The 9,934-nt window shown below is 47.6% G+C and overlaps 1 protein-coding gene across 1 annotated transcript; it reads left to right on the plus strand.

The window, feature by feature from the left end:
• Positions 1-39: 39 nt before the first annotated feature.
• Znf408 (zinc finger protein 408) lies at positions 40-9,178 on the plus strand. The gene is made up of 6 exons (XM_076847131.2): positions 40-211; positions 308-442; positions 742-1,010; positions 1,813-1,874; positions 2,276-2,535; positions 3,652-9,178. The coding sequence occupies exons 2-6, from the start codon at positions 394-396 to the stop codon at positions 5,184-5,186; spliced, it is 2,175 nt and encodes a 724-aa protein (XP_076703246.1). The 5' UTR covers positions 40-211; positions 308-393; the 3' UTR covers positions 5,187-9,178.
• The last annotated feature ends 756 nt before the right edge of the window (positions 9,179-9,934 follow it).

Below are 9,934 nucleotides of genomic sequence, written 5' to 3' on the forward strand. Positions count from 1 at the left end.
CTTCCGCCACACCTCCAACCAGCTTCCGGTTCGCTGCCCGGTCTAAACATGGCCTTCCCTGGAGCCCCCTCCACTTCCCCGCACTGCCCGCCGAAATCCCTGCCTCGGGGAGGAACAACGTAACTGTCCGAGGGTGACAAGGAGGGTGATAGAACGCATTAGTTCCGCTTATCCAGATACTCGAATCCCTGGTGGGCCTCCAGAACCCTAGGTTCGTATTGTTCTCGGACAGAGTTTTTCCTTCTAACTACTCCCAAATTCCCGGTCCTGTGCACCAAAGAGGTCTGACTCTGGATTCTTTCCTAAGAGGAAATTTGGAAGTTCATGACTGTTTCCGGGAGGAGTTGAAATGAAGACGCTCACTTCCGGCGGAGGGAGGTATTTTGATCTGGCATGGAGGAGGAGGAAGCGCCGCACTTGAATGGGGAGACTCTGCAGCCGGGTGAGTAACTTACCATGCCTGCGGCCTTCAGCCCTGGCCTAAATGGTTCCAGCATTCTATACTCGTCTCTTTCCTCGCCAGTCCAATCCTCTGGAGCCTGAGATCTTCCTCCGGCATCCTCAGGGGCTCTCGGAGCTTCTTAAGAGTCCTCGAACCCCTTCAAACCTCTCAGGGGCCACCTTAGAGCCCTTGTTTCTCCCTCCCGACTCCTGAGGCCTCGCTGAGCATGCAGTTTCTTCCCGCATGGTTCCCAGCGCCCTCATGGGCCGCTTCCTCATTGCTTTCCCGACTCTCTGCAGCCCCGGAACCGCGCCTGGACCCGGAGTCGGGATGGAGCCCATTCGAAGATTGTGCTCAGTGCCTCAAAGACTGCCCGCCTTGGGGGAGCCGGCCCATTCTCGCTCTAAAGAGCCTTCCCCGGGGCTTGGCCGTGGGTCCCTCACTCGCTCAGGAACAGCGTTTGGGGGTCTGGTGTGTCGGGGAACCCCTACAGCCAGGACTGCACTGGGACCTTCTGGAAGAAAAGGCTGTCTCCGAGAAGGGCGAGGAAGTGAAGCGACAGCAGAAGGTAATGAGGGATGAGGCGACTCTGAAAATTGGGGGAAGATTTAGACATTTCCCGACGACCCTCCGGTTTGTTAGAAGCGAGTATTTTAAGCGGTTGGAGATGGTTTTGTGCCTTCTCAGCAAGGCTCTCCCTCCATAGTAGTTAAGGAATCAAGGTGTGTAAAGTTGTTAAAAGCTAAATTAGTTTAGTGTCATCAGTGAACCAAGGTCAAGAGCTAAGGTTATTAGAATTTATCCCAACCTTGTCATCTAGCTAGCCAAATTATATACATCCTTTAATTCATCTGTAAAATAAAGCAGTAGCTTTCTTTAGGATTATTTGGAAGACTAGATGAAATAGTGCAGTACAGTAAATTGTTTAAGTCCATAAGTACTATTAAAAAATTAGGGCTGGGGATGTGGCTCAAGTGGTAGCGCGCTCGCCTGGCATGCGTTCGGCCCGGGTTCGATTCTCAGCACCACGTACAAACCAAGAATTTGTGTCCGCCGATAACTAAAAAATAAATATTAAAAAATTCTCTCTCTCTCTCTCCTCTCTTACTCTCTCTTTAAAAAAAAAAATTATGTTCCTTTATTAATGTGTTCACTTTACTAATTTTTCACACCCTTGGGAGGGAAATACTCTTTGGTCTTTATTAACTGAATCAGCCCTTAGATGCGGAGGCAGGACCAGAATCTGCTAACCTTGCAGAAACTTCATCTTAGATTTGTCGCAGGAGAGGTTTCATCCAGTTTGGGTCCTCCTCTCCCCAACCTGGCTTCCTTAAATACATGTGAGAATGACTTTTATTGGTTTATTTTAGGACCTGTCACTAGACCCATGGGGGGCAGTGTGTGCCTGTGAGCAGAGTTCAGGCTGGACCAGGTAAGTACAGAAGCATACATTCTTTCTTTCTTTCTTTCTTTTTTTTTTTTGAGAGAGAGAAAGAATTTTTATTTTTTTAGATTTCGGCGGACTCAACATCTTTGTTTGTATGTGGTGCTGAGGATCGAACTGGGGCCGCAGGCATGCCAGGCGAGCACGCTACTGCTTAAGCCACATCCCCAGCCCCAGAAGCATACATTCTGAATGTGCTCCTTTGTGGCTTTTTAAAGGGCTTGGGATGGAATCTGAAGCTGACTATCTATAATCCCCTACCCAAGGATGTTTTCCAGTGTGTTTTCCAAGGGCATGTCCTCTGGGATTCACCCTTCCTAAGAGCTGGGGCTGTCAAGGAAGTTCACTTGAAAAGAATCTGCTGAGCTAGCTCTTGATCTGCTTTGCAGTTTGGTGCAGCGGGGCAGGCTGGAGAGTGAGGGAAACGTGGCCCCAGTTCAGATCAACGAGAGGCTTCACCTGCAGGTGTACCGGGTTGTGCTGCCAGGCTTTGAACTGCTACTGTGGCCCTGGCCTCCCTCAGATGGCCAAAGCCCCACACAGCCCAGACTAGAGGAGGAGGCAGCTGTGGAGGTGGTGGCAGAAGAAGAGTCTGATTTACAACAACAAGTGGCCTCCCCTGGAGAGGATGCAGCAGACCCTTGCACAGGTATGGGTCACGTAAATGCCTGCTTCCACATTCTCATCAAAATAACCTGTGATAAGACAAAGCAGAATTTATAGCTCAGTGTAGTAAGGAGAATACTAGAGTTGTGGTAGTCTTAAAATATGGTTTAAAGCAGGCCCAGTAGTGCCTGTGATCCCAGCGACTTAGGAGGCTGAGGCAGGAGGATTGCAAATTCAAGGCCAGCCTCAGCAATTTAGCAAGGCCCTAAGTAACTTAGCAAGACCCTGGCTCAAAATAAAAAATAAAAAGGGCTGGGGATGTGGCTCAGTGGTAAAGCAGGGAGGAAAAATATGGTTTAAAGTGGATCTTGCAGTGTGGGATGAGAAGGTGGAGCTTGATTAGGATTGGGAATTTTCAGATACTTCTGTTGGAGTGTGACAGATCTTTCCTTGTAATGAATAGTAAAGATATTTATAACTTTTATCTTTCTTAACAATTTCCTGGAATAATAAGAACATATTGATGAAAACAGTAAGCTGTATACAAAGTTTACAGTTTCATAAGTTTCTTCTCTCTGGGGTTCAGGCAGGGATTCCATTTGTTTTTCAGAAAAACTCAGGTGGGGAGGTTGGGGGCTTGGATCACAGTCTAAGTGTATGTCCCCAGGGGAGAACAGGAGGACCATACTCTGATGGCTTCCTCTAGGGATTAACTATATAGGTAGGGTGCTGTGGTTTCCGGGAGTACTTCCCCAGAGGCACCTGAGACTGGATAGGAAAAGAGTGTACATAAAGCTCATGTTTCCTCTTACTCTTACACTCTTACTCTCTTGCTCTCTTGCTCTCCCTCTCTCCTACTCTCCCCTTTCTCTCCACCCCCTCTCCTTTCTCTCTCCCCCCTCCTCTTTCTCTCTTCCCTCTCTCTTCTCTCTCTCTCTCTCCCGCCTTCTCTTCTGTGACTTACTGCTACGGTCCTGCTAATAAAATCTCAAGACAGGTAAAAAAAAAAAAAAAAAGCTCATGTTTCAGGGAAGAGATTGGTGTGATTGAACCCACTGAGGTTCGGGGTCTGGGAGAAAATACATATCCTGCAATTACCTGTCAATATCACCTTCTACCAAGTTCAATGAACTCCAGCATTCCATCTCTTGTTTTATAGATCTTGGCCACCAGTCACAGCACAGCATCCAGACAGAGAATGTGGTGAACTCTGAGCCTAAGTCCGAAGCCCAGGATCAGCCTTCCAAGAATACCCAGCCTCTTGGCCCGTTGCTTCAGGATGGCAGTGTGGATAGAGTGGATGAGGAGTGCCTGCTCCAGGCACAGATGCCACCTGAAACTCAGAGCAGCTTGGCCACCCAGCAGGGCACAGAGAGTAGTGAACCTGAATCTCAGAGAGGCTCCACTGCCCAGGTAGACTCAGAGAACTGTGAAGCCAATTCATCACCTTCTGCCAGGGGCACCCAGCTGCATGCCTGCCTGGCCAAGAAGTTATGTGGCCCCAATGATCAGTGCCCCCCCAGAGCAAAGACCTCAGAGCCCGGGGCCCAGCATTTCCCTGTACTCTTATGGAGCCCTGCTGGCCCTGCTGGAAATGCCCCAAAGCAGGGGCGACGGTACCGGTGTGGGGAGTGTGGAAAGGCATTCCTGCAACTGTGCCATCTAAAGAAGCACGCCTTCGTGCACACAGGCCACAAGCCCTTCCTGTGTACTGAGTGTGGCAAGAGCTACAGTTCAGAGGAAAGCTTCAAAGCCCACGTGCTGGGCCACCGTGGGGTGCGACCCTTCCCCTGTCCACAGTGTGACAAGGCCTATGGCACCCGGCGAGACCTCAGAGAACACCAGGTGGTACATTCTGGTGCCCGGCCCTTTGCGTGTGACCAGTGTGGCAAAGCCTTCGCCCGCCGGCCCTCCCTGCGACTGCATCGCAAGACCCACCAGGTGCCAGCTGCCCCTGCCCCATGCCCATGCCCTGTTTGTGGGCGGCTCCTGGCCAATCAGGGTTCTCTGCGGAACCACATGAGGCTCCACACAGGGGAAAAGCCTTTCCTGTGCCCACACTGTGGCCGGGCGTTCCGACAGCGGGGCAACCTGCATGGGCACTTGAGGCTGCACACCGGGGAGCGCCCCTATCGCTGCCCGCACTGTGCGAATGCCTTCCCCCAGCTGCCTGAACTGCGGCGCCACCTCATCTCCCACACTGGGGAGGCACACCTCTGCCCCGTGTGCGGAAAGGCCCTCCGAGACCCGCATACCCTTCGTGCCCATGAGCGCCTGCACTCAGGGGAGAGGCCCTTCCCATGTCCCCAGTGTGGCCGTGCTTACACACTGGCCACCAAGCTGCGGCGCCACCTCAAATCCCACCTTGCAGACAAGCCCTACCGTTGTCCCACTTGTGGCATGGGCTACACCCTCCCCCAAAGCCTCAAGCGGCACCAGCTTAGTCATCAGCCTGGGCAACCCTCCAATCCCCCCTCTGTGCCTCCTGCTGCTTCTGAGCCCACCATGGTGCTCCTGCAGACTGAGCCAGAGCTTCTGGACACACGCAGCCCAAGTGAAGCATCTCCAGCCAGGGATGTTGTTGAGGTCACTATTTCAGAGAGCCAGAACCCTAGCCCCAACCTGGTGCTAATCCATAAGGACATGGGCTTTAGTGCCTGGGCAGAGGTAGTAGAGGTAGAGACAGGCACCTGACAAGTGGGCCTTGTCCTCACAGCTCTCCATAAAGTCTAGCTCTACAAATCTGCATCTTCTTTCTTTTTGGGTTGCCTGGTAGGAACAGAATCTAGTCTTATGAACCATTGAACTGTCTCAAGATTGCCAGGTCAAACCTCTCCTGGGTACAGATCCTTTTTGACTCCCAGGAGAACTTGCCCCTACCTCCTCCCCCCGGAACACCATGGATGCTTGTTCTGTGAGCCTCACTGAAGTGACCTCATCTCCATCCAGTGGGACAGCCGGTAGTTGGCAGTGCTCCTAAACCACTGGCTGTTTGCCAGGGTAGTACGCCCATTAAACTCTCTTGAGGATAAGCACTTCCATTTGGAATCAGTTTGACTTCCAAGAGTTGGAAGAGCTCAGCTTGCAGCCCACATCACACATCTCTGTAGTTCAGTCTTTAGGTAATTTTGACAGCTTTTCATACCACCTAAGCCCTAAGTTATCAATCTGTGCTGAATGACAGCAAATTCCTTGGGAGGCAGCTGGGGCCAGATCTGTGCCCTTCTGTGTACCTAACAGCCCAGTTCAGGGAAGGAGTAAGGAAGTAATGTGTTTTCATCTGCTCTGGACTTGGACTTCCCTAGGTACTGGGGGCCCAGCTATGAACAAGACAGAAAATGCCCTTTAGAACCACCAGGTCAGGGATGGGGCCAGCAATCATAGGGTAAGAGTTCAATGGGGGCACCACTAGGTGCTGTGGTGTGTAAATGGGACTTACTGTTTTAGCCTGGGGCACCAGGGTGGGCCTCCTAGTGATAACAAGGAACACTTGGGCCTTACTGTGAAGCAGTGCTTTATGTGAGTATTTAACCCATGAAGCAACCCTGACAAGTAGGTAGCATTATAATCCTTGTTTTGTAGATGAGGAAACAAGTACAAAACCCCTTAAGGATTCTGTCCAGGATCACAAAGCTACTAGTGTTTGAGATTCAAATTTACCTAGTCCTGCCAGCACTGGAGTTAGGCTCTTAACCTCTGCACTCCAGGGTCCCTTGTTCACTTGTGACCTGGATGAGGAGGTATTTGGAAAGGTATGATAATGGGGTGAGGGGTGAAAGCTGAGGTGCAGTCCTATAGTGGGTGGTCAGGGACCTCAACAACTCAGGGGAGTGAGCCAAGTGGACATTGGGGAGCAGCTTGAATCCTAGCAGATAACATGGTGGAGTGACGACTGAGGGGCCATGTCTGCGGGAGTAGTTACTTGGGGAGATCTGTTCACTGGGAGGTCCAAGTGACTGAATTCAAAGAATTGGTGGATAAGGAGAGATGATCCTCAGAGCTTGGGTGTTCTGTCTCCTGGGGGTGGGCCCAAGTAAAACAGTTGGAAATAGGTACAAACCTGAGAAGAAAAACCTTGGAGAGGTTGGAGAGGGAGAGGCAAATAGAAGATGTGGGAGTGGAAGATTCAGGGAGGGGGGAGGAGATGCAGGCCCAGGGTCAACATGGCCCAGTCCTTTAGGTTGAGGAGAAAGGCTCATGAGGGGAGTCTGAAATAAGCATCCAGTATAAGAGACACATTTGCAAAGTGTGTGTCACTGCAGCTAAGGACACAGCATTTCAAAAAGGGGGAGGTGGTCAGCAATGCTGCTGTTGAGAGGGCTGAGGTTTGTGGAAATCACTGGGGAGCTGAGAGTAGTTGGAAGCCACATTGAATTGCTTGTCTTTGAGGAAGAGTGGGAAGACAAGACTGGAAGCATAAACATTCGTTTTTCATGTGTTACTAGGGTTTGAACCCAGAGGCCCTTTTTGAAAATCTTTTATTTTAAGACCTGGCCTTGAACTGGGAATCTTCCTCCTGTCTCAGCCTCCTGAGTAGCTGAGATTACAGGTGTAAACTACTGCCCACCCCATGGAGAAGCACATAAATTCTTTCATCTCTCCATTGTCCTACAAAATAGGTGATTCACAGATAAGGAAACTGAAGAACAGTTTTTAGGCTGGGTGTGGTGGTGCATGCCTGTAATCCCAGCTGCTGGGGAGGCTGAGGCAGGAGGATTTTGAGTTCAAACTAGTCTCAGCTGAAGCCCTAAGCAACTCAGCTAGACCCTGTCTCTAAATATAATATTAAAAAGGGCGGGCTGGGGATGTGGCTCAAGCGGTAGCGTGCCTGCCTGGCATGTGCGGGGCGCTGGGTTCAATCCTCAGCACCACATAAAAATAAAGATGTTGTGTCCACCAAAAACTAATAAATAAATAAATAAAAATAATATAAAAAGGGGCTAATTGGGCTGGGGTAGAGTGCTTGCCTTGTACTTGGGAGGTACTGGGTTCAATTCTCAGCACCACATAAAAAATAAAATAAAGATATTGTGTCCATCTGTTTAAAAAAGGGGGTGCTAGAGATGTGGCTCAGTGAATCACCCCTGTTGAATCCCTGGTACAAAAAAAAAAAATTAGTTTTTAGTCATTCAACCTTGTTTCTTGGGGCTTGCCAAGTTTTTTTTTTTTTTTTTTTTTTTAAAGAGAGAGTGAGAGAGAGAGAATTTTAATATTTTATTCAGTTACCGGCAGACACAACATCTTTGTTTGTATGTGGTGCTGAGAATCGAACCCAGGCCGCACGCATCCCAGGCAAGCACGCTACCGCTTGAGCCACATCCCCAGCCCCAAGTTTTTTTTTTTTAAACATTTTTAGTTATGGATGGACACAATATCTTTTTTAAAAATATTTTTTAGTTGTAGGTGGACACAATATTTATTTTTAAGGGGTGCTGAGGATCAAACCTAGTGTCACACATGCTAGGCAAGCGCTCTACCAATGAGCCACAACCCCAGTCCCCCCCACATTTTTTTTTCTTTTTTAAGAGAGAATTTTTTAATATTTATTTTTTAATATTCGGCGGACACAACATCTTTGTATGTGGTGCAACATCTTTGTATGTGGTGCTGAGGATCGAACCCGGGCCGCACGCATGCCAGGCGAGCGCGATACTGCTTGAGCCACATCTCCAGCCCCCCCCCATATTCTTTTCTAGCATCATTCATTGTTAGGTTCAGCAGAGTGCACCTGTAATCCCAGAAACTCAAGAGGCTACAACAGAAGAATCCCAAGTTCAAAGCCAGCCCTGGCAACAATGCAAAACCCTGTCTTAAAGTAAAATTTTAAAAGGGCTGGGGATGTAGCTTAGTATTAGAGCATCCCTGAGTTCAGTCCCCAGTTCTGGGGGCAAAAAAAAAAGAATCACAATGAACTCCACTATTATGTATAATTTTAAAAGTTTTTAAAAATAAGAATATAATCACATGTCATATAACACATCAAATTTACAAACATTTAATATAATCAAATACATAATCTACATTGAAATGTTATTCTCTTTTTTTTTTATTTTGGTGTTGAGATGGGATGTCACCATGTTGCACAGGCAGGGCTCAAATGATCCCCTCAGCCTAAGTAGCCAAGACTACATGTGCACACCGTCACAACCAGCTATTTAAACATTCTTGTTTATCAAAAAAATGTCTTTTGAAAGTTTTCATTAAAAAATCTAAACCAATCATAGTAATTCTATTTGCTTTTGACCTTTGGTTGTTAGGTCTCATAGACTCCTGTTATTCTGAATAATCTTCCTTACCCCACCCCTTTATTTGCATGTCATGAGTTTGTCAGAGAAATGGGTCATTTGTCCTGTTGAATGTCCCTCATATGTTGAAGCCCCTAACATATTTAGGATTATGTTGGTCTCTAATTTATTCCTTTACCTTCTGTATTGCCTGTAAACTTGTGATTAAAGCTAGAATTTTTATTAGCTCGTGTTCATGATTTTAGGATGAACCTTCACAGGTATTTCATTATATCATATCATGTAATAATGCTGCTTATTGGGCTGGGAATGTAGCTCAGTGGTAGAGTGCTTGCCTAGCATGCACAAGGCCCTGGGTGCAATCCCTAGTACTGCAAGAAATAAAAACAAATAAATAATGCTGTCTATGGAGTGCTTATTATGTGGCAGGCATGGCAATACTTAACATGTACTGGGGGGGTTAGTTTTTATTTCATACCATAAAGTTAATTCTGTAATCCAGCTAGACTTCAAGAGAGATAAAGGATATATGGAATCCAATTTTGTCTCCTTAGAGACAAAATAATACCTGGGGATAAGATGAAACACAAAATTAAATTTATGAGAATGGCCTAGAGTCTTCTCCTGGTCTTGTCATTCTTGGACCCAAGGCACCCCACAACTTCCACAAGATTCATGCCATCTTTCACCTTGCTAAAGAGCACATCATCAGTCCTAGCTCTGCAGGAGACAACTTGGGAACTATTTGGTTGAGCTAAATAGTGGACAAGAAGTCAGGACCCATATTCTTCAGAATGAAGTTTCCATCAGCCAACTTCTCCCTCTAGATTTACTGCCAGTGCTATAATGATGTGTAACTTCATCAGCCTGACACATAAACCCAGGAATAAATCTGAGAAAGTAGGAACCTTATAACCAGATCTCATTTTTCCAGTGGTCAGAGAACTGAAGTTTTAATGTACATTCTCTGTTGATAGATGACATTAAACCTTTTCTATAAATTTAGTGGGTGAAAAGATGTCACAGCACTAATTTATTTTAAAATTACATATTAGTAAGGGAAGTGAGTAGGACTCCTGAGAAGTAGAGAGATCACCTTGAAGTAGGTGATCCCAGATGGCCTTCCCAGGACCAGCATGGGCCAGGCCTGGAGGGGAGAAGACACAGGAGGAGGACAAAAAACGAGAGGCAAAGAGG

The sequence above is a fragment of the Callospermophilus lateralis genome, chromosome 2 (assembly GCF_048772815.1).
Source record: "Callospermophilus lateralis isolate mCalLat2 chromosome 2, mCalLat2.hap1, whole genome shotgun sequence".
Taxonomy (NCBI): Eukaryota; Metazoa; Chordata; class Mammalia; order Rodentia; family Sciuridae; genus Callospermophilus; species Callospermophilus lateralis.